The sequence below is a fragment of the Myotis daubentonii genome, chromosome 8, assembly GCF_963259705.1.
Source record: "Myotis daubentonii chromosome 8, mMyoDau2.1, whole genome shotgun sequence".
Classification (NCBI taxonomy): domain Eukaryota; kingdom Metazoa; phylum Chordata; class Mammalia; order Chiroptera; family Vespertilionidae; genus Myotis; species Myotis daubentonii.
The window spans coordinates 52,522,312-52,547,647 of NC_081847.1; the positions used below are offsets into that span (position 1 = coordinate 52,522,312).

General features: G+C 39.7%; 1 protein-coding gene across 3 annotated transcripts in view; it reads left to right on the forward strand.

The window, feature by feature from the left end:
* ZNF407 (zinc finger protein 407) overlaps positions 1-25,336 on the forward strand; it is a 411,369-nt gene that overhangs the window by 9,877 nt on the left and 376,156 nt on the right. For all 3 annotated transcript variants that reach the window (XM_059706377.1, XM_059706379.1, XM_059706378.1), the window contains exons 2-3: positions 12,853-17,558; positions 22,773-22,887. In XM_059706377.1, the coding sequence (XP_059562360.1) occupies positions 12,908-17,558; positions 22,773-22,887 (4,766 nt within the window). In that variant the 5' untranslated portion in view covers positions 12,853-12,907. The remainder of the gene's footprint in view (positions 1-12,852; positions 17,559-22,772; positions 22,888-25,336) is intronic.

The window sequence follows — 25,336 nt, forward strand, 5'->3', positions numbered from 1 at the left end:
GGAATTATTTTCTTTTTTGAGAGTAGTTATTTTCCATTACTTCAACTATGTATAGATAGTTTTTTAAAAGCTATCCTCTCAGTCTTCCTCCCAAAGTAATGTATTTTGGAAAGTACAGAAAAGTACTAGGAAGAAGAAAAAAATACACAACCCTATAATTTCACCACCTAGAGAGAAAAAACTATTAACCTTATAGTTTTGTTAGAATTATACTTTTAAAATTTAATACTGAAGTTCTCCTTTTTAAATATACTTCTTTTTTAAAATCCTCATCCACGGATATGTTTTGATTGATTTAGAGAGAGGAAGGGAGAGAGAGAAACATCCATGTGAGAGAGAAATATCCTTCACTTGCCTCTTGTACATGCTCTGGCCAGGGACTGAGCCTGAAACCTAGGTATGTGCCCTGACGGGGAATCGAACCCACAACCTTTTGGTGTACGAGATGACGCTCCAACAACTGAGCCACCTAGCCAGGGCTAAATATTTCTTAACACTAATATTTGATACCTAATAATTTACATTCCATATATCTTGAGGCTTGATAGTTTTACATGTGTTAGCTTATTGACATTTGTAATTACGTTTTACAAATTACTTTCAAAATTAGTGGTTTAGTCTTTGTTTCTGTAGTTCTTTGATTAGCCATTGTCTTCCAACTCTTCTTGGTGGACCTAAAGAATCTATAAGCAAGAACATCGGGGAGCATGTCTTCAAATGTTTTTTTCAGATGTTCAGTTTTAAAGTTATATTTCCCCCAGATTTACATTTTGGAACCATCCTTTTCTTCCTCTTTCTGCTGGAATGAAAAAGAAATTCCTGATAATACCTTTTTCTATTGATTGAGTGCTCACCAATTCTTTACTGTCTCATTTTTCTCCTTGAATCTATGACTCAAGGAAACAAGGAAACTGGGGCTCAGAAAAGTTACATGATCACCCTGTGTACTGCACATATTGTTGGTATAGTTGGGATGGAAACAAAGTCCTTCTTGTACCTTAATATTCTTTTCAGTAGTGTTTAAAATTTTCAGTGTAAATATGTCTCTTAAATTTTATTTTCCTAATTCTCTTCCCTTTCCTCAGGATTCATATGCTGTATGCTTCATTCTCTTGCCTTTTGAAAAAGATGAAAGGCAAATTTAAGGAAAGTATACTAACTTTTATCTTGAAATGCTTTTTATGGCTACATTGTAAATTCTCAACAATAAAGGGTCTAATGGAAACACTTAATGAGGAAGTAGGGGCTCTATCAAACATACACCCTACCCCCCTTTTGTGGTGAATAGACCCTTTAAAGTAAATTAAGTAAAAGAGATATATTCTGTTGTTTCAGTGTTAATATTTCATGACTGATTTTATAGATGGAATTATATTTTACAATAAAAAGGAAGAAGAATTTATATAGCCTGTTCTATTTGATGGGAAACAGAAAATCACATTTCTCTATAGCTGTAAAGAAAATTCATTATAATGTCTTTAGTTGGAAGAGATAGTTTCATTGTGATTAGTTACATTGATAATAAAATAACCTTTTCAAATGGCCTAAGATACAAACAATCCTATGTGTCTGCTTTTAATGGCATTGAAGTTTTCTATCTCTACTCATAGGATTTTCTTCCTTTCTTTTATCCTGTTTTTCTGTCCTAATAACATTTTTTTCTCTAAAAAATTAAAACAATTAGATGGAAATACTAATAAAGTATTGATTTTGAATATACTTTTGGAAAGGAGATGTATAAAATTTTACTTTTCCGTAAAATCTCTTCGACTATACAAATACATTTGTCAGAGGTTGTTGATATAAGGTTGTCATAAATTAACTTTATTATTGGATCAATTCAATGTATTTGGGAAATAGTCTTGAGGTGTAGGAATATTTTCTTTTGGAAAAAAGAAATAGGTAGGTAAGACAGCTGAGCTGATTTTATAATTTATTTTAATCTCATGACTTGTTTTATAATGTTTTCATACATTTTCAGAAGTAGTGCTGGGATGCTGGGGCTCTTTGGTAACAGAAGGAATGATGTCTATCTGTTCTCTTTTGGTCACTATGGTTCGGTCCCTACTAGTATGGTTTACTGGTCATTGTTTAAGCTCTAACGTAAACACTAAGCAAATAATCTAAGTTTTAACTTGCAGGCAAAATTGAACTGGATATTGGAAATAGAATAGTATCCCTGGAATAAAAACAATATGCTGTTCTGAATTGAGTGGAGCTGTTTTTCTCCATCTGATAGTTGGACTTTGCTCTGGCCATTTGGACTTGGAGGCACATAGTTGCAACCTGCTTGTCTTCAGTGTATCTTTGGACTCTGGCTAGGGGAGGTCCTTTTTCAGGGTTAAGCTAAACATGGTATGTGAGATGCTTTGGAAGTGGAAATTGGTCAGGTACGAGTTGGCCAGAGGCCCCTGTGTGGCCTAATCTTAAATGCTGCCTGCTAGGGAAGGTGAGGGAGTTAAGCAGTCTGTGTGGCCAAAAGCGTTGTCACTCCTTCAGCCTGTGACTGTCCATGTGCTTGTCCAAAGGAACTCAAGGCTACTGTTAATTCTGAGGCAGGTCAGTTGCTGAACAATTATAGGGGCCTATAAAAATGGAAGTCTTCATCCAAAATGAGGAGGTGACTCAGGAAACATTAAGACATTTCTTTTATTCCACATGACTCTAAATTTAAAACTCTCCCCCCTCATCTCTTTATTAGTTAGCCCTTTACTAACTCTTGATCTTATTATATCAGTTTTTCATTGTAAGTTATATCTGATCTGATCTGATTTTGATAGTGGGAGAGGCATAAATCTGAATGTCAGTTTATCAAAGTTCTAATATCCTACAGAAGTTTGAAATTATGCATTTCAAACAGTATACTTCAGTTAACATTTATTGACCTCCTCCTGCATACTATTGTTTTGGTTCTGAAGATTCTTATTAAATGTGGAGCATATAGGAAAGGAAATCTACACTAATAAAAGAGAAAAATGGTAATTGGCGTACGACGATACCCTTTTCATTGGCTAATCAGGGCTATATGCAAATTAACTGCCAACTATGATTGGCAGTTAACTGCCAACAAGATGGCAGTTAATTTGCATATGTAGGCACAATGCAGGGAGGCGAAAGGGAAAGCAGGAAGAAGCCCCCTGCCACTGACAGTGATCAGAAACCCAGGGGGGAGCTAAGAGCTGGGGGGCAGGGCAAAGGCGGCCCTGGGGCCGCCTTTGCCCTGCCCCCCAGCCATGATCGGAGAATCAGGCGCCTTTGCCGCCCTGGCCAGTGATAGCAGGAAGTAGGGGTGGAGCCAGCGATGGGAGCTGGACACGGTCGAAGCTGGCAGTCCCGGGAGCTAGGGGTCCCTTGCCTGGGCCTAAAGCGGAGCCCACGATCGCGGGGCCGCTGCAGCTGCAGGTCCCCGCTGCCCGAGCCGGACGCCTCAGCCAGAGGCGTTAGGCCTGGGCAGGGGCGGGGCCTGCAACTGTGGGGAGCTGGGGGTCCCCTGCCCAGGCCTGACACCTCTGCCGGAGGCCTCAGGCCTGGTCAAGGGGCCGATCCGGTGATTGGTGATTGGAGGGTGATGAGGGTCAACTCCTCTGGCCGAGGCATCAGGCCTGGTCGGGGGGCGGAGCCGGGGATTGGGGGGATATGATGGTCCCCTTGCCCAGGCCTGAAGCCTGGGTCAGAGGCGTCAGGCTTGGGCGGGGGGTGGAGCAAGCGATCAGAGGGAGATGGGGGTCCCCTGCCCAGGCATGATTCCTGGGCCAGAGGCCTCAGGCCTGGGCGGGGGCCAGAGCCAGTGATCGGGGGGAGATGGGGGTCCCCTGTCCAAGCCTGACACCTCTGGCAGAGGCGTCAGGCCTGGGCAGGGGGCCGATCCTGCGATTGGAGGGTGATGGGGGTCAACGCCTGAGGTGCTCCCAGTATGTGAGAGGAGGCAGGCTGCGCTGAGGGACACTCCCCCCACCCCCCACACCCAGTGCACGAATTTCGTGCACCGGGCCCCTAGTATATATATATTAGACAAAGATTGAAATTAACTGTACCTCCGACACGCTTCCCATTGGCTAATCAGCGAGATATGCAAATTAACCACCAACAAAGATGGCGGCCGGCAGCCACGCAGCTGAAGCGAACAGGAGGCTTGCTTGCTCCAGTGATGGTGGGAAGCCAAGGTTCCCCACCTGCTGCAGCCTGGCTCTGAGCTCTGAAAGCAACTAAGTTTCAATTATAGAAGCTAAACAAACCCCAGATACCTGCTTTCATCTGGCTGCGGTCTCAGAGCTGGGAGCGCCAGTGACAGCAACAATGCTTCAATTATAGAAGGTAAATAAATCCCAGAATAAAAAGAAAAAAAGAAAAAAAGGAGAGGCCGGGAGCTTCAGCTGCCGGTGGGCTTGGCAAGTCTGAAAACTCTCAGCCCCTCATCCAGACTGTACAGGCACCCCAGTGGGGACACCTACCTTGAAGGGGGTGTAACCAGCTGCAAACGGCCATCAGCCCGTCACCCAGGCTTGCCAGGCACCCAAGCGGGACCCTCACCCTGATCTGAGACACCCTTCAGGGCAAACCAGCCAGCCCCCACCCGTGCAACAGGCCTCTGTCCTATACTGTAAAAGGGTAATATGCAAACTGACCCTAACAGCAGAGCGACTGGGAATCACTGGTCACTATGACACACACTGACCACCAGGGGGCAGATGCTCAATGCAGGAGCTGTCCCCTGGTGGTCAGTGAGCTCCCATATAGGGGAGCTCTACTCAGCCACAAGCCAGGCTGATGGCTGCCAGTACAGCGGTGGTGGTTGGAGCCTCCCCTGCCTCCTCAGCAGCGCTAAGGATGTTGGACTGCAGCTTAGGTCTGCTCCCCACTGGCAAGTGGACATCCCCCGAGGGCTGCCGGGCTGCCAGAGGGATGTCTGATTGCCAGCTTAGGCCCAATCCCCCCAGGAAGCAGGCCTAAGCCAGCAGGTGGTCATCCCCCGAGGGGTCCCAGACTACAAGAGGGCACAGGCCGGGCTGAGGGATCCCCCCTTCCCCCCCGAGTGCACAAATTTTTGTGCACCGGGCCTCTAGTGTGTGTGTGTGTGTGTGTGTGTGTGTGTGTGTGTGTGTGTGTGTATATATATATATATATATATATATATATATATATATATATATGTATATATTACACATAAAGGAGGGGCAAACTTGAGCCATATATATTCTAGACAAGGTGAAAGGACAGAGAAGGGCAATATATTAGTAATTTATTGCTACACTAGAGGCCCGGTGCACGAATTTCTTGCACAGGTAGGGTCCCTAGGCCAATCTGGACCTTCTGGCTGTAGGCCGGGGCCTTCCTTCATTCTGTGCTGCCCCCTGGTGGTCAGTGCACATCATAGCGAGTGATCAAAGTCCCCATCTCCTGCTCCAACTCCCGAGGGGATACTTTGCATCTTAGACTTTTATATATTTAGATAACAGATTATGTCAAACATAATTGTTTAGAGCCTGGCCACTGTTGCTAAGTGGTTAGAGCACCAGCCCATGCACCAAAGAGTCTTGGGTTTGATTCTGGTGAAGGGCATGTACCTGGGTTGTAGGTTTGATCCTCAGCCCAGGTTGGGGCAGGTGTGGGAGGCAACCAATGGATGTGTCTCTCTGACATAGGTGTTTCTCTCTGTCTCTGTCTCTCCCTCTCTCTCTCCCCATCTCCCACACTCTTCCTCCCTCCCTTACACTCTCTCTAAAAATCAGTGGAAAAGAAAAATATCCTCAGGTGAGGATTAACAACTACACTTAGTGGGTTAAAGCAACAAGCATTTATTACCTGGTAGTTTCTGTGGATCAGGGTTTGGGTTGGGCTTCCCTGGTGGTTCTGGCTGCAGGTCTCTCCTTGGCTGTAGTCAGGATTTAGTAGGGCTGTAGTCATCTGAAGTCTGGCCTAGGACTGGCAGTGCTGCTCCCCAGAAGGCTCACTCACGTGGCTGTCAGCAGGAGTCCCCAGTTCCCATCTGGTGCTTGGTAGGAGGCTGAAGTCCTTGTACAGAGAACACTGCACAAGTGTCCTCGCAACCAGGCACAGGATTTTCCCAGGTGGAGGGATGCAAGAGGGGGCATGCAGGGAGCACAGTGCCTCCATGACTTTGTCTCTAGAGTTGAGTACCCTCACTTCACTGCTTCTGTCTGGTACAGGCAGGTCACTGAGGCCAGCCCACACCAAGGGGAGGGAGGCAGGCTCCACTTTTTGAAGGGAGTGCCAGAATTTGTGGACTCACTTTAAACCACCACAGGCATTTTCCTGGATGGGTAATGTACATGTCTACAAACTTATGACTTGGGAATGCACTATAGCCTGTCCTGAGCTTGAGTGTTCATGTTCTGAACTCACCACACCATGTTACTATCTAACTGTGGTAAAACTGCCTCTGGTATATCCCATTGGTGGCTTTTAGGGTATTAAATTATACTCTTTTTTGTCATGGAAGAGTTTATTCATTTTCATAGAAAGGTGATGTGTTTATTTGTAGCCTCAGATATCTTACTTTGTGGTCGCTGTTACAAATTGATGTTTCTGATGGGAGAGAATAGTGAGGAAATTACATAAAGTATATGCCATGGTGTTTTGTAACAACAATTAATATTACAGGTTCTCATTAACAGACTCTCTATATGGACTTGGTGCTACTTTATTATGTGTCTGCAACAAGCAGAATCCGAAGTAACCGCTTGAGCTAAAGCTGACCCGGGTGCTACTTTATTAAATTAGGTAATAGTATAATGGTAAGACATAGTTTCAATAAAAAGTCCATTTGCAAATGGTAGATTAAGAAAGAGATCTGAGTAGTCCACCAATTTTTATTCTTGTCTCACTCAGCTGTCACCTCATAACTCATGACAGGCTTGTAGGAAGTCTTACCTGTCCCTACCTTGTCCTTCCAGAAGAGAGTCCCTACCGTGGCATCTGAAAGGTCTGCATTGCAGCTTTCTCTGAATCCTACAGACGGAAAGGGCAGAATCCCATTGAGAGTTTTTGTATATGCCTGTGTGTGCACACCTGTCAGGTTGCACACAGGTATCCCCAGCTGTGACTTTACTATTGGCGTGGTGCCAACATGTGCTAACTTCACACTGCTTTCTTGTACCACTAATTCGGATGACTCTAGAAGGGTTGAAGAGTGGGATGACATGAGATGGAGGCAGAGAGAAGATAGTTTCTTGTGTGGGTGGCCTTGTCATACCAGTGAGAGAGTATGTCTGTGGGTGTGAATTTGCATGTGTATGTGTGGGGCATGGGGAGAGAAAGAAAGAGCAGGAAAAAGAGGAAGAGAGAACTCAAACTTGCTTAATATATACTTGTTAGAAAAGAGAAAAGGGATGAGAGAGAAACAAAGACAAGATTGTAATGAGAAAAAAATGGGAAAAAAGGAGGTAAATGAGTGAAAATTTTCATGCCTGCTGCCCAATAGTAATGATAGCATGTGAAATGGTTGAATAATTGTTATATTTCTCTAATAGTTCCTGAAATCCTTTAAAATGCTGCAGGAAACTTCCCATGAGAAGTGGCCAGTAGGTGTCATCAGAAGGCTGCTAGTGATTTGTTTTATTATTGTTCTTAAAAAGTATGAGTGTTTTGATTCCTTTTTTTGCTACTTTTTTTCCTTTTAAAACCATAGAAGAGGCTATTTCAGTTATGGCAGGAACTTTCCTTCGTGTTAGATTCTTGGTGAGTTAATAATTTATAGGTAAAATTGAAGATGATGAAGTGACATGTAACTTATTTCTTAGGGCACAGCTAGTTGAGAATTTGGATAAGAGTGGACACTATAAATGGGCCTGCATATTTAACAATCGTTGGGAATGGTGAGGATGTGCATTAAGTGGTAATTAATGAATTTGTACAGGAAGCATAGTAGTGTGCTTTAAGATTTGGCTTCATAATACATCTCATTATTCTAGTGTAAATACTTATCAGGTCGTCTCAGTGTTGAAACCTTACTGTGGGTAGAAATCTGAGACTTATTTTCTTTCTCCACTGGGTATAAGTACCAGCGGTTTCAGAGGACACCTTTCCGTACTCTGTACTCCAAGGGTTGCAGTTGTTCCTGAGAGAAGTAAAGGGCCTTTAAGGAACAATGGAGACTTGAATGTTTGTTGAGTGAATGAATGAAATGTATCTTCAGAAAAATGAGCCCCTAAACTATTCCACTCAGGTGATTTTTTATTTCCATTAAAAAAACCAAAAGACTCCATCCCCATCTCTATTGGTATTGTTCTAACACCCTTTCTGAGGAAAGGTTTTCTCTTTAATTTACATCAGCATGAGCATCCTCTGATCATTTCCATTTAATCCCTCCAGATCACTTCAAGATACTTAATAAACCACATTGCACTACTGGTTACTGACATCATCCCGGTTCTGGGCCTTATAAGTTAAACTGTTAGAATACACACTTTTTGCTTCTGGATTTCTCCACCCGTGATGTGTCCTACATATTGAGAAATTATCTTCCTAAAGCCAAGCTGGGTTTTGGTGACTCCTCACTGACACTACTGAATAAATTCCAGCTCTAATTCGGAGCCTGTATGATGGGGTCCTGGGTGACCACCTGCCTTTGGTTGAGCTTTAGGTAGATCGGCAGAGTTTAGCTGTTAGCTGTCTGGAGGGCCAACAGTCTCACACACTCATCATGCGTTTTTTAAGGCTTTGTCTGAGCCCTTTCTCCCACTTGAGATGTTTAAGTATTCCTACCTGCTCCCTCAACAAAAGAAAAAAATGGTTTTAGTTTCCTTAAGGTTAAGTTTGAGTGATATTCCTGTTATTTTAGCCATATATTCTGTTTGGAAGTTTGATCCCTTGCTCATCTCTACTCAGATCTTAGTTTATATCACACACAATCATCAAATGTGGCTTCTACTAGAGTTCCTTTGCATATGGATCCCAACAGAACATGAGTCTAATTTGGGCAGAGAAAGTGTTTATAGTATAGTTCCCTTCATATGGCAGGCACCCAGTATATGTATGTTGAATGTTGTTCTTTCTTGATATAGTGACATGTTGAATTATTTCAGTAATTTAAAAAATTAGTTGGGAAATAACAAGTATAGAAACATTTCCTCCTTTTGTTTTAGAGTTTTTGAAGCTATTATGTAGATGATAATAAAGGGTGTCATTATTTGGTTCCTGCGTATTCATGTAGTTGTCATTCTCTTGTCTCCAAAATATATGAGTCGGGCATTATATTTAGACCATTACTTCTGAATAGACGCATGTGGGTCTTCCCTGAGTCAGTGTTTATGTGTTCTATGTTCTATACGTATTATTTCTCAAGATGAAATTCCTGCCGTGTCCACAGTGAGGGCAGTAGATAGTGTGCCACAGCTGTGGATGAGTAAGAGATGGCTAGACTCAACATTGGAAGGAAGGGAATTCACTCCATTTTAGAGCAGGCATTAAAAAAATATTGACCATAACTTCTGTTATGGACATTTTCAAACATAAACAGACTACACAATTTGATGGAAGAGTACTAGTATACTGAATCCCCATGTCACTGTTACTCAGCTTGCATTATTATCAGCACATAGCCTTCACTATGCCCTTCTTCTGAACTATTTTGAAGCGTATCTTAGACATTTTTCATTTAATCTAGAAGTACTTAGTGAATCCCTCTTATATCACAATGTCTGAGAAAGGATTTATGCCCAGAATACATAAGCAACTGTTCCAGCTTAATAATAAAAAAACGACCGAATTATGAAATGGGCAAAAGGCTAACAAGTGTTTCACAGAGCACAAAACAAAGTATTTGGCACCATCCCCAGTCATCAGGGAATTGCAGAAAAGAATGACTAAATTTTAAGGAGTGATACAGTGTCAAATGTGGGCGAGGATGTGGGTCTCTCAGAATTCTTGGCATTGCTGGTGGCTATGTAAAACAGTGTGACCATTTTGCAGATCAGTCAAGCGGTGCCTTGTATAGCTAACCCTGTCCTTTCACCCTGTGACCCAGTAGTACCACCCTTGGGTATTTACACAAAAGAGATGAAAATAGTCGTAAAAAGACTTGTACAGGAATATTCATATCAGCTTTACCATAAGAGCCAAAAAAGGGGAAGCAGCTCAGGTGTCTATTAACAGAATCAAGATATATCCATGCTGTGCATTTTGCTGATATGTTCAACAAAAATATTGTGCTGAGCAGGAGAAGCCAGACCCTCCTCCTTCAAAAGACATATTGTCTGAATGCATTTACATGAACTTTGGAACAGGCAAAATGAATCTGCTATGGAAGAATTTGGAGCAGTAGTTGTCTCAGGACTTAGTGTGAGGTGCATAAAACAGTTTTTTTGGGGGAGAAGTTGCCAGTGTTCTCTGTCTTATGGGACTTCTGTAGACCTCTGAGCTTCTCTTTCTGGCACCTCTCCTTTCCTTTAATCTGCCCTACAGACTCTAGCTGCCCCTCTGCTCTGTTGGGAGACTCCTCTCTGTGCTGTGGCCTGGGTCCTTGCTCCAGGTAGTAAGCTGGGACTCACTTGGTTTAGCTGTCCTCTCTCAGAGATTACTATTACTACCCTTTGTTGCCGATGTCCAATGTCTTCTGTTGTTTCATAGATTTTGTGTGTGTGTTTTTTTTCTTTTTCACTTGTTGCATGCATGAGAGTGACTTTTCTTGACCATAAGGGAGTGTCCTGGATGACAAATATATGTATTTAAAAATAATATATCGCCTCACCCCTTACTTACATTGTAAGGCAGATGTTTCATGTTGTTCTTTGCTGTAATTGCATAATTTAGAACCAAGAACAGTAGACACTAAGTGGAATTTTTGGAACATACATGTGGTTAATTCATTCTCTCTTACCTCCTTTTATTCTCCTATTACAAATGTTGAATAACAAAACTAATGCTGTATCTAAAAGAGCATTTTAAAATTGATTTTTAGAGAGCTAGGAAGGGAGAGAGAGAGAAACATCGATGAGAGAGGGAAACATCGATTGGCTTGCTTCTTGCACACCCCCTGCTAGGGATCGAGCCTGTAACCTGGATGTGTACCCTGACTGGAAATGGAACCGGCAACCTTTTGGTGCACAGATGATGACCAACCCACTGAACCACACAGGCCAGGGCTAAAAGAACATTTTCTAAAAGGTTCTTTGGAACACCAATCTCTAGATTCTTGATAAACAAAGGGTTCTGTAGTAGTATTAGTTTGAGAAATGCTTATGTACTGAGAAATCCTGTGTAAAGGGATTTTGTTCAAACCAGAGTTTTCTAAACTTATTTGACCAGAGATATAATTAATATTTTCTGGAACACAGTCTGAAGAAATAATATAAGTGCAATAAAACCATGTACATTTATCTTTTTCACTCTTAAACAAGAAACATACAGCATGTCACTATATTATGATACAGTTACAAATACAAGAGATTTTTGTATTGTAGATTATATATGACAAATTATATATTTTTAAGTAGCTTTATTGAGACGTTCACATATCATACAATCCACTTATTTAAGCTACAGTTTAATGGATTTAAGTATATTCTCAGATATGTGCAGCCATCACCACAGTGAATTTTACAACATTTTCATCATCTCAAAAGTAGATATACCCTTTATCTATATCCCCTTACCCCCAAGGAATCAGTAATCTACTCTCTGTCTCTATAGATTTGCCTATTATGGACATTTCTTATAAGAAGAATCATATAAGTATGTGGTAATTTGTGACTGGCTTTTTTTTACTTAGCATAATGATTTCAATGCTCATCCCGTGGCATTAATCAGTACTTCATTTCTTTTTGTGACTGAGTAATATTCCATTGTATGGCTGTACCACACTTAGCTTATCCATTAATCCATTGGTGAACATTTGGGTTGTTTCCACTTCCTGGTTGTTATGGATAATACTACTATAAATATTTGTGTACAAATTTTTATGTGGGGACATACGTTTTTGTTTCTCTTGGGCATATACCTAGGAGCGAAATTGATGGGCTCTATGGTAACTCCATGTTTAGTGATTTGAGGACTTGCCAGACTGTTTCCCAAAGCCGCAGCATCATTTTACATCCCAATTAGCATTGTGTGAGGGTTCTGGTTTCTCCACATTCTCACCAGCATTTGTTATTGCCTGACTTTTTGATTCTAGCCATGCTAGTGGATATGAAGTGGTGCTACCTTATGGCTTTATTTGCATTGCTCTAGCGACTGCTGACGTTGATAATGTTTACCTGTGCTTTTTGGCTATTTGTGTAGCTTTTTAAAAAACTAAGTTTTTATTGATTTCAGAGAGAAGAAGGGAGAGGGACAGAGGGATAGAAACATCAATGATGAGAGAGAATTATTGGTCGGCTGCCTCCTACATGCCCCCTACTGGGGATTGAATCGTTTGCATCCCAGGCATGTGCCCTGACCTTCTGGTTTATAGGTCTATGTTCAACCACAGAGCCATACCACCTGGCAGCAGTTTTGTTTTAATCTGCTTTATAGAGTAGGAGTCCACTGAAACAGAATTTGAAAAGGGGGCTTCTCTATTTAGAAAAAAGAATTAGTAAATTGAAATGTAGTGGTGAAGGGAGTTGAAACTTGGGAGTTTTTTTGCAAGCTGTTTGAGAAAATCCTCCTTTCTATGGAAGATAGCATAGTGTTGCTTCCTGAGTCACAGCGTGGTGATATGGTGTTCCCTAAATCTAATTCATACTTTTCATTAAGGGTCATGTGATCAAATTAATCTCAATATGAAGGAAATCTTATTGAGGCTAATTTTATAATATTTTTCATCCAGTATTTCACCTTATGTTGATTTTTGGATTAACATGTGTGTCTTTTTTTATGTTCAAAGGTTTAATACCATGTTTGTTTTCTTCATAGGTTATGAGTGCCAAGTGAGCTACCCTGACAGAGTAGCAGTGTCAGCACATTAGTAATGATGGATACTGAGAAGAAACCAGAGAACGATGAGGATGAAAATGTAAACAAGGAAGCAGAAGACTCAAGGACTGTTTCATCTCAGGATGTGGAGTGTAGGCCCTTGTCTGATTTGGTAGTGAATTCCTCTGAGAATTCCGCTAGCAAAAGAGCTTTTTCAGAGTCATCAACCAGCGTTTTTGTAGAGGAAGATGGAAATAAACATGCTTCCAAGCGAATGAAATTCAGTGAGGCTGAGCCCTGTAGGTCCGAAGAGCAGGGTGTTCGTGGGTTCTCCGAAGTGGAGGTCCCGTCCAGTGAAATGGTGAAGGCGTCCTTCCTGAATGACTGCTCAGATGGAGATACATGTCCTCCCACCTCGTTTTCCCTTCTCTGCAGTTCTAGCCCAACTGACACTGTTTCTCTGAAAACAGACACCGAGAAGATGATTGCTCAGGAAATGGTTTCCCTTGACCCAGAAACAAAATCTTTCCCCAGCAAAGAGGTTGCTAGTGTTGGTTGTACCATCGGGAAGATTGATTCAGCTTTCAAGTGCAACACGTGTGACCGTTTGTTTTCTTCTTGCTCGGACCTGGAGAAGCATGCTGAATGTCACATGCCGCTGTCTAAGGAGCCTGCCCACTGCCCCTGCAGCCACGGAGCGGAGAGCAGCCCAGCATTTCAGACCCATGCCACACAAACACATGGGTCACGGACAGTCTTTTCTTGTGACCTTTGTGGCTTTCAGTGTGTGGAAGAGAACCTTTTGAACGCACATTGTCTTGGAAAAACACATCTCCGGCGCCAGAATCTTGCTGCTCGTGGAGGATTTGTGCAGATCTTAACAAAACAGCCTTTTCCTAAGAAATCATGTACCATCGGAACAAAGAATGTTCGTGTAAAACCAAGAGCATCTAAACAAATAGCAAAGAATAGTGATTCAAAAGGACTAAAAAATGGTGGAAGAAAATGTAAAGATTTCAGAGGCAGCATTTCTAAGCAGAGTGGAAGTAGCAGTGAGCTTCTTGTTGAAATGAGGCCGTCCAGGAGTACTTTGCTAGAAAAGGGAGAGATTGTTGAAGAAAATGTCACTTCCTTTGGTACAACTCGAAATCCTGAAAACCCGAGTAAAAAGTTAGGAGCATTAGTAGCCTCACAGGGTCTCTTAGATAAATTGGAATCTACCAAAAAGACTCTACAGACAGCACATAGTATCAGCGCAACCTCGAGACCGAGACCTGAGCGAAACATTCTCATGTTGGCTAATAGCTTCCGACGACGAAGCGGCCCTTTTCCCTTAAAAGGCCAAGCCAAGAAAAGGTTTAATCTTTTAGGAATTAATAAACGGGGCACTAGTGAATCTCCCAGGATATATATGAAACACATTAGAGCACAGATGAAAACAGGTGATTCAGAGTCCATGCCTAAACACATAGAAACGGGTGGCAGTACCCACAGTCTGTGTGTGTCTTCCTCAGAAACCCTGGACGTGAAGCAGGATGAAAGAAATGCCCACCTTGTGAGCTACTTTGACCCTCCCACAGTAAGGGCAGCTTCTGACCGTCAGATGTCATGTACTTGTACAGACTGTGGCCAAGTGTCTACAAGTAGGACAGAGTTGGAAGTCCACATGAAAAGGTGCCATGCAAAAGAGGTGAAATTGTCCTGCCAGACATGTGACTTCTCCAGCATGTCGAGGAGGGACCTATATGAACATTTGCACAATCACCAGCTTCAGCAAACTGCCTCTGTCCTCAGTTGTCAGTGCTGCTCATTTATTTCCTTGAATGAAACACATCTTAGAGACCACATGAAGGAAAAGCACAGTATGGGCTTTCTCTGTTCTCCCTGTAATCTGTACTTCTTGTCTGAGAAGGACATGGAGGAACACAAGACAACTGAGAAGCATATTCGCTTATTGATTCAACCAAAGACTTCTCAATCATTTAACAATGATTTGGTTTTACAAACTTTACCTTTAAGTACTTTAGAATCAGAAAACACAAAGGAGACTATGAGCGAGTCAGAAAGAGTGGCTCAGGAAGAACTGACTAAAACCCCGGTAAGCCATGGAAGTGAAGTAAGGCATTCCAATAAACCTCAATTTCAGTGTAAGAAGTGCTTTTACAAAACACGATCCTCCACTGTTCTCACACGACACATAAAGCTTAGGCATGGTCAGGACTACCACTTTCTTTGTAAAGCATGTAATCTTTATTCATTGAGCAAAGAAGGAATGGAGAAACACATTAAGAGAAGCAAACATCTTGAAAATGCTAGGAAAAATAATATTGGCTTAAGCTTTGAAGAATGTATTGAAAGGGTTTGTATAGGTGCAAATGACAAAAAAGAAGAGGTTACAATTTCTGGAAACAAGAGGACAGAAGGCGACGTAGAAGGCGTGCAATTTCAGGAATGTAACTCTTTGGAGAAGAGCATACTCACTGCCAAGGAACAGCCACAGTCTGGCATAATCTCCAAAGATGATGAGTTAGCTTTGACCACCACTCCAAAGAGAGGGAGACCCAAAGGTAACATCTCACGGACATGTTCACACTGTGGCCTCTTGGCCTCTAGTATTACAAATCTGACCGTTCACATTAGACGAAAACATAGTCACCAATACAGTTACTTATGCAAAGTGTGTAAGTATTATACTGTAACTAAGGGAGATATGGAGCGTCATTGTGCTACCAAGAAGCATAAAGGACGTGTAGAAATAGAAGCAAATGGAAAACAAAGTTCAGATATCATTATTGGCCCTGAGGGGGGCAACCTTGAAGCCTGTAGTAGGAGCACCAGTTCAGATGAACAGGCTAATAAGTCAGCTGAACCAGATCCCTCCAGTTCAGGAAAACCAGGACAAGAGCACGGAGATCCAATTGAAGTTGAAGTTGAAAATGTATTTCATTCTATGGATGGGGAAGCTGACAGTCACGTTATTGATGAGAAGGAACAAGTATCTCTAGAACCAGAGGCCCTGGTGCAGCAAAGGGAAGTATGCTCACAGAGAGGTGCTCTGAGCACAAGTGACAATAAATGTGCACACTGCGAGTTTAGTGCTCACTCTTCAGCTTCCCTAGAACTGCATGTAAAACGGAAACACACAAAAGAGTTTGCATTTTATTGCATGGCATGTGATTACTATGCTGTGACTCATCGAGAGATGACCAGGCATGCAGCAACAGAAAAGCACAAGGTGAAAAGGCAGTCTCACCTGAACTCTTCTGACGTGGGAGCAAGTCCTTCAGAAATGTCCAAAAACGTCGTCATACCTGAGGAGCAGCATCGACAAAATTCTGAAGAATTTCAGATAATTTCAGACCAATCACCTGAAACTCTTAAATCTACAAATGCTACTAGTCGTTCTGTTTTAGATGAGAATACTAACTTAGACATGTCTAAAGTACTCTGTGTTCCTGACTCTATAGAAATTGAGACTGAAGAAGAATCTAATCTTAGTGAAGGTCCTTCGTTTTGTGAAACTTTGCAACAGCCCCCTGCCCAGGACAATGTTAGGACACCTGAGGAAGTGGTGACCCTTAACATTTCCTCTAATGGCTCCCCAAGCAAATTTCAGAATGAAAATTCAGGAAGTTCAGCTTTAATTTATGAGACAACAAAGAACAATCACAATAAATTGAATGACATCAGTGATCCAAGTGCACATTGTGATAGCGATGGAGGGAATGGAGGAGACCATGGAGGTGAAATCCTCAGTAAACATGGATGTCTCGGAGATCTGGATGGAGCCCATTCAGCTGAAAGCACCGTCCCTGTAGTGATGAGAATGATGGGAGGACAGCTAAACCTGGATAGCCGTGGTCAAGACCAAGTTGGAAATGTGCAGAGTTCAGTGGATTTGAAAGCTATGCAAGGAGATTCTATCTTGGAAAATAAGGAAATTCTGATGAATTCCCAACATGAAACTGAAGTTGTTATAGAAGAGGATGGTCCAGCTTCTGATAGCACGGTTGAAAATAATGATGTTTATGAAACTGTAATTAATGTTGATGATAAAGGACAGGCCATGTATAGCTTTGGCCGGTTTGATTCTTCCATAATAAGAATAAGGAACCCGGAAGATGGTGAATTGATAGACCAGTGTGAAGAGGGTCTGATAACAACAGAAGTGAGAATGAGTGAGTCACCCTTAAAAGACTGTGCTCAAGGTGTGAAAAAGAAGAAATCTGAAGGCAGCTCCTTTGGCGAATCCACACGAATCCGTTGTGATGACTGTGGTTTCTTAGCAGATGGGTTAAGTGGACTGAATGTTCACATAGCCATGAAGCATCCTACAAAGGAGAAACACTTCCACTGTTTGCTGTGCGGAAAGTCCTTCTACACAGAGAGCAACCTGCATCAGCACTTGGCTAGTGCTGGCCACATGAGAAATGAACAGGCCAGCGTGGAGGAGCTTCCGGAGGGCGGGGCCACCTTTAAATGTGTCAAATGTACAGAGCCCTTTGATTCGGAGCAAAATTTATTTCTGCATATTAAAGGGCAGCATGAGGAACTGCTCCGGGAGGTGAATAAGTACATAGTGGAAGACACTGAGCAAATCAACCGAGAGCGAGAGGAGAATCAGGGGAATGTCTGCAAGTATTGTGGCAAGATGTGTCGCAGTAGCAATTCTATGGCATTCCTGGCCCACATCCGCACTCATACAGGTATGTGAACCGCGGCACCTGTGCTTCTCTATAACATGCCCTTGAATGGTAAAATCTGGACATTCCCTCCCACCCGATATGCAATCCTTGCTGCAGTTGTTGCTGGCCCTCACTCGGTTCACATGACTGCTGGGTGGTGCTTGGGACAACTGCCACAGTCATTTTTGACACTTAATATCTATGAAGGCCTGTAGGCCTCATTGATCTCAAAGGCAGGCTCTTTCACAAATACCTTTCAATTTTATCAAAAGACCTAGTGCCTCTTGTGCTTTTGTTACATTCCTGTCTCTTACAGCTTTTCACATGTTTTAGGTCCAAACTGTTTGGTTTTTCAAGGTATCTATTAAGTGACACTGTTTCAGAGCAGCAGTCGCCAACCTTTTGGACTTCATGGACCACCAGGGGTCCACGGACCAACGGTTGGCGACCGCTGTTTCAGATGACATATTAAATGGCTTTTGAGGAATGAGATAATAAACATTTTCATACAATTTTACGGATTTAAAAATATTCATTGCCTGGTAGTTTATATCCAAAAGTATAATTCCCAGGCAACAATTCTACTTTCAAAGATCAGAAATAGTCAACAGCTTTCAAAGTCAGTATGTTCAGGGGTTTGTGTTCATAGATACAGGACCTGGTAGAACCTGGTGAGTCTCTGCTCCGCTTCGTGGTTAATTTTAGGTAGATATTTTTTAAAAACTTTTTTTTTTTTCCTGAAAAATGTATAAGCCAATGTTCTAAATTTATGTAAAAATTCACTGCACTGTTTCTATAAACCTGCCATACATTCTTTATTTTAAATAGACAGCTTTTCTAAATCATTGTGCTCTGCTTAGACAAGTTCTGTCTCCATGGTTGAATTTATGAGTGGATTTGAATAATAAATTCACATTTTAATGAACATATTTTCATTAGAACTGTAAGGTTTATTTTACTGTACTTTAAAATAATGGCTTATTATTAAAGCTATACTTTAAATTCATGCAGTTTTTGAAAATTTTTGCATCATCACAGGAGAAAGACAAAAGAATATGAAACATTATTAATAGTTTAGGGTGATTAAACATAGATAAAAGTTTTTCATTGGAGAAAGTATCAGGGAAACCTGCATAAGGTTGTTCTAGGTTCTAGGTGAATATCAGCATTGTACTCTTGATTCCAGCTATTCCCAGTGCAGCGGAGTCCTGGTGGTGGTTTGTTGGCATTATTAATACCTCTGTGCATGCTGTATTACAGCTTACTTTCTGAAATGATACAGTTTTAGAAATTGGGCTTGTTCACGTGCACAGAAAAGATGTACTTTCTTAATATGCCCTCTTAAGGCAGATAAAACTGAATAAAACTAAGAGGAAAATGCTAATGGAGCTCTTTTTAGAATTCTTTATGCAACTGTCTGGTCAAGACATGTTGCTTATAATTGATGTGTCCATTACTTGAATTCTCTTGTAATTATAGTCAATAAGTCTTGTAAATGTGTTAAAGCTCACTAAAAGCATACAAATTCAAGAACAGAGTAAGGCTAATAATTTAAAATAATCAATGTAGGCATTTCAGCACTTAATTTCCCTTGTGTGTTGATAGCTGATCATTCTTAATCCATTAAGATTTATTTAGTCGTTTACAATGCAAAATAGGTTTGCACTGGTCACTTGTGCCATTTGAAAATGTCCACCAGGTTAAGTGCAGAATGTAGTCCATTAGTCTTCCTTGACTATATGTATTAATTGCATTTAAAATCAAGTTAATGTGGATGTGAAAGTGAGGTAACTATCAATATGTGACAAAGTAACCCTACTTATATAAGTTACATCATTGATTGTAACATTTAGTAAAAGTTAGCATACTTTTTAACATTTTGTGTTGGGCTTATCAGCAAGCACATTTTTGTTGTGTTCTGAAGCACAACAAAGGCGTGATCCTGAGGACACAATGCCGTCTGCCATTTCAGTCTTGCAAAGCATTTTTTGGGGAAGTTGCTCTCCAGGTTTTCACTCCCAAGTTTTTTTCTTGGCGCCTCTTAGAATGAATTGCTTTTCTGATCTGTTGCTTATGTCCATGAAATAGTAATGCAGGGACTGTTATTAATGGTTAACTGGAAAAGGGCTTACTCTTCCAATCCTTGTTTTTATACTTTGTGATTTACTATATGTTTTATGTAACCTTTCCTTCCCATCCTCAGTACGATGAAAGCAGCACTATAAGAAATAAATGAGTTGGTCATCCAGAATTATAGGGAAAAAGCGTTGCAGAGCTTCCAGGGTGTTTGCTGTCTGAAGCCACCGCATGAGCAGAAAGAGCAGGGTCTCCTTTCCCATTACATGAGTGGTACAAAACCCTGGTGCTCTTCTCTCCTGCATCATTCTGTTAGAGCTTTAATTTCCTGTAACAGGGAAGGTGTCTTTAAGCTAGAATACTGCAAGCCTTCATTTTGTTCGAGTGTACTGGTCACTCATGCTGTCTAGAAGTGTTCACATGTGGGGAACCAGGGAGTTGTATGACTTAACTGAAAAATTCCCAAGCCAGGGCTGGTGGTGTCTATAACTAATTATGTGATGGTTTTGAGAGGTTGAGTTGGCTTAAGAAGAGATGGTTCAGGAGAGTTGGTCTGTAGGAGGTAAGCAGAGTGAGAGCATGGGTGTGATTCTGTTCACTGCTTCATCTCTGTGCCCTGCACACAGCTGGCTCTCAACGTTACTGTTGGAGAAGTGAATAAGTAGATGGACAGTTGCGTGAATGAAGTAATGAAGTGCCAGTGTGTAGGGAGGATTGTAGCATTCAGGCTAGAGCAGTGATGGCGAACCTTTTGAGCTCGGCGTGTCAGCATTTTGAAAAACCCTAACTTAACTCTGGTGCTGTGTCACATATAGAAATTTTTTGATATTTGCAACCATAGTAAAACAAAGACTTATATTTTTGATATTTATTTTATGTATTTAAATGCCATTTAACAAAGAAAAATCAATCAAAAAAATGAGTTCGCGTGTCACCTCTGACACGCGTGTCATAGGTTCGCCATCACTGGGCTAGAGTTAACAGGCATTAGATGCTGGGTGTATATGTCTGACTTGATTCTTTAAGACCTAAATTTTTATTAATTTTTTAATTTTAATGTCACATTCATGTTTGCATAACAGTCAGCAATGACTGATATTAAGGAAAGTAGTACCTCTGGTCCCCTAGTGTTTGGATTTTAATGGCACAGAAAGATGTTAACACAGTCTACTTGGGATATAAGATATGAAAAATACTCAGAGCCTTCATGATTTCTGCATGAAAGCTGTCAACACAGTAACTCATTCATGTGTTGTCAATACACTAGCAGTAATCACTGAGACCTGAAGAAGCTAGAGTGTCTCGCCAAGGAGCCATGTACAGTCCATTGAAAGCATTGAAGGTCTGTATCTGGCCCTTTGTGGCACATGTGTTCACACAAGGAGGAGCTCATCACAATGTCAGTGCAGGATCAGCAAGACTAAAGCTTAAATCCACAAGATAGGTATTTTAAATCCTTTCCCTATATTGTAATACAAATGTTGAGGGAGCTTTATTCTCTTTGTTTGAAGTCCTGGTGTTATTGTTAAATTAATAATTTCATAATTACCTATTATCTTGAATGCATTTTAATCCAAAGTACAGGTAAATTGATTCTTTTCACTTATGTCATTTATAAGTCCCTTTATAGAGTTCTCTGTTGAGATGAAGTGTTTCAAAGTGGTGATAGGCTTAGTTTTATCAGAATCATTTAAATAAACTGTAGTTTCTAATGTGATTGATATAATGTGATTGTTGTAAGCTTCAGTCTCAACCTGCTTTTGACATTTACACATAAAGCTGACTAGATATAACCATTCAGGTGTTAAATATATTTTATATCTACTTCTAATGGCAGAAATGGAAGTATTGAGAGATCTGGCTTCATTGTCATTGAACTGTGAAATATTCAACCTTGTCTGCCCGTGCTAGTACTACTGTTGACTTTTTTATTTCTGTTAGAAGATTAAAATTAAATGCTTCACTTTTTTTGTCAGCTTTTGGGAATTAAATTGAAATTTAAGACTCTAAAATTTTTTACTGAGTGCTTCAATTTCAACAAAGTATTCTTGGAGGATTTTTTTTTCCAAGGGCACTGCACAAAGGTTCATTGATCAAATTTGATTTATTGCATTTTTTTTGTCTGAGCCTTTTTGTATATTTATTCAAGTTCACATATTTCATATTCTGTCTGATCATGTTAGAAGAGGTGTTTCACCAAATAGGGACTCAACATGAACTGAAAAATCTGGAAACATATTGCACTGACTTTAAACAGTGATTTCTGTGATTTTCATTTATTTGAAGATTTAGTGGCTAGAAAATCAGAAAATGGTGTATATATGTTGCACCTTAAAAAGTGTAGCTTCTCATTAATGTGGATACTGATTATCTGTAACTACATTGGGTATAGTCTGCTACTGACACTAAGTTTGTTGACTATGAAATAGTTTTGTTTTCTCATTGAATATAGATTAATTTTATTTCTTTATGAAATAAAAAAAATTGTTGGTACTATGTTTTTATGTTGAAATTTTTGCTCTTGAAATTAATAATAACTAACATGTCAGTTCTTTTGGTTTGCAGAATCAGTACAGATTTTTGACTATAAAATGACCATAAAAGCAAATAATTTATCCATTGCATATTCTTAAATTCTATGCTGTTAAAATAGTAATATAGTGACTCTTTGGGAATAAATGTAAAAAATATCTAAAATACCATTATTAATGTGAATAAATTCAAAGCTGCAGAAGTTTATTTACTTGATGACAAATATACTTGAAAATATCAGCTACTCCGTATGCATTTATGTTTTTAAAATGTCACATTTTAAATGTGGAGTGACTGTAAAAGATACTTTTGTGAATTGTAAGGAAAATATTTAAAATTATTTATCTCATCTCATCTACTTGATACTAGTCACCTGGGTCACTTTTGACTTTAAATCTTAGAAATATTATTGAAAATTAGGGACACTCATTGAAGCATTCAAGTCTCCTTGGTGGAATAATTATGGAATGCAGGTCACTTCAAGTTAGAAAGGAATGCAAATGCTCCATTTTTGGGACAGAAATTTCTGATTAGATTGAAAGTATGATTTAAGGTCTAAGCCTCTTTTTAAAGTATCAGTACAGTATTATTCAAATTCAAATAATATTTTATGTTAAATTTACTTAGGATCAAAACCATTCAAGTGCAAGATCTGCCATTTCGCAACAGCTCAGCTTGGCGATGCCAGAAACCATGTCAAAAGGCACCTTGGGATGAGGGAATACAAGTGTCATGTGTGTGGGTGAGTAAATTGAAACCGTTTCCACTGTGTGAACCAGGAAGCATGTGCAGGATATCCATTGTTTAAGAATTCAGAACTGATAAAAGTAAGAGGGGCTAAAATTACGCATGCATATCCCCCTTCCCATTGTTATGATAAATTCCTTAAATACAGTTATGACATTCTTCTCCACTTCTAATCCTGTACTGAAGATGAGCAATTTTATGGGCTACAAGGTCAATTTGAACCTGTAATCTGTAAATTGACTAAATTATAGGATGTTCATTCACATTGGCAGAGAGAACTGGAAATTCCATTTAAAGACATAAAAAATACATAATATAGCTTTATGAGTGTATATGTATGTTTTTTTACTTTTGCTTTGCTGCTTTAATTTTAATCACATTAGTGGCTCTTTGGATCCATTGGACATATTCTATAAGGAAAAAAGCAGAAAAGGACCTAATTTTGGACAACTGGTTACTATTATTACAGGGACGAACCTTTAAAAAACAGTGTATAATGTATGTTTTCATGTAACTTTATTTCAAAACTTGTTTTCCTTTTTTGGTTAATGGGTTTTTCTTCTGATGAATCATTCACAATCTTTAGTTGTCACTCAAATGTGTTACATTTAATAGGAAGCACTGAGATGTTGTAAAATGTTTTAAAATGCCATGACATACCATGGTGTCTATGGTATGTCATAGGACATTCAGAGCTGGATCTTAATACCCTACTTCTGATTAAAGATATGTTTTAATGTTATTATGCCAGAGAAATGAATTAATAAGTGTATCACATAAAAACACTTTCTATGTGAGACCTCAGAAACCTGCAATTCTTATGTCTAATTCACAAAATAATTTAGGTTCAATTAAATTATGCAGTGTGCTCATGTTATATTAGGGTTATTTTTTTATTTGAAAATTCCTCTGGTTGGCACTATTGTGTAAATATAAATGACTTTTAAGTCATAAATACCTGGTTTTTCTTGGATACTACACTTCATCCCAAGATGCCATTGTATTTTTTGACTCTTAAGATAACTTTAAAAATGACTTTGCAAGCACTTTTATTAACCATGGTCTGTGATTTATTCATGGAAAGAATTGATGGTTCAGTGACTTGCAGCTAAAGTAAATGAAGACGAACTTTTGCCCTAAAGCCCCCTGAAGATCAGTGCAGAATGAGTTTTGTTGCTACTGATTTTAGCTGCAAGGGTCGAGCACCAAATGGTTCATTTTAATTGCTCTAGGTCTTGAAATTAAAAAAGATATCTCATTTATTGTTTTTACCATATGAGTTATAGGAAAGAGGAAGGCCCTGACTTCAACGAAAATTTGCTGTCAGATGACCATAAGCAGTTTCTTCCTCAATTCGTTTCCACAAAACAAACAATTTTTGCATACTACTGTTATTAGAAATCTAATTCCATCATTTTTATTAGGGTTACTAAGACCCTGGCAAAGGAAGAAGAAACTTTTTCAGAACAGTTTTTAACACATGTAGCATCAAAAACGATACATGATTGATTGGCTTTGCTTGTATAATTTGAATAATGCACACTTTGCTTAGCTCAATGCTTACCACATACAATTGAAATGTTGCACTAGCGGTTTATATATTTGATGCCCAAGATAAAGAATTGAAAATGCATGTAGATATATTGAGTTTTATACTGCTATCGTAGAGTTCTACATATATGTGAGTGCATAGGAAAAGCGATCTAGATTCCAAAATTGTATCTCTTAGAATTATGGTAGTCATTGAATTGTATTTGACCATGAAATGATAGATCTCTTATTTATTTATTTATTTTAGAAATGAAATTTAATTTAAAAGTTACATAATAATTTTACAGTATAGGTATTTTCACAATGCAGCTAATCATTCTGAAGAATTGAAGTAAACTAAAAAATGCCTATTGATATATGTTGTTGGAGTAGAAAAATAGTGAGTTAAATACCCTTCAATGTTAGTGTCTCATAAGTTGTTCATGTGTTTCAAAGGGATAGGGCAGTATGTAAGTTAAACATTAAAGTGGAAAACATAAAAAAAAAATGTAAGAGTTGGCTACCAGATTAGTGGCAGTAGCATTAACATCACTGACAATGTCAATTCATTATCATTGATGGCTAAATAATCTTAGAGCTGCTCCGTGGACCTATTAGTTCCTGAACATAAGCAACTCATGCTGCATTTCTTCATTAGCTTTAATTGCTATAAATTTTACTTTAAAAAAAATCATGCTTTAAAAGGTGAAGTGATCTTTCAGGAACATTAGCAGTATAATTTTGTCACAAACAGAAGGTCCTGCACTGTGTTTTCTTTTCTGCAGTAATTAGTGTCTTAGTGTATGTTTTTTTATAACTTTATTAATAACCTCTTCATTATTTTAGTTGACAGAAAAAAATGTTTTCAAATAATTTTGATTGCATGATACTATATAAGAATAGTGGGGCAGGCA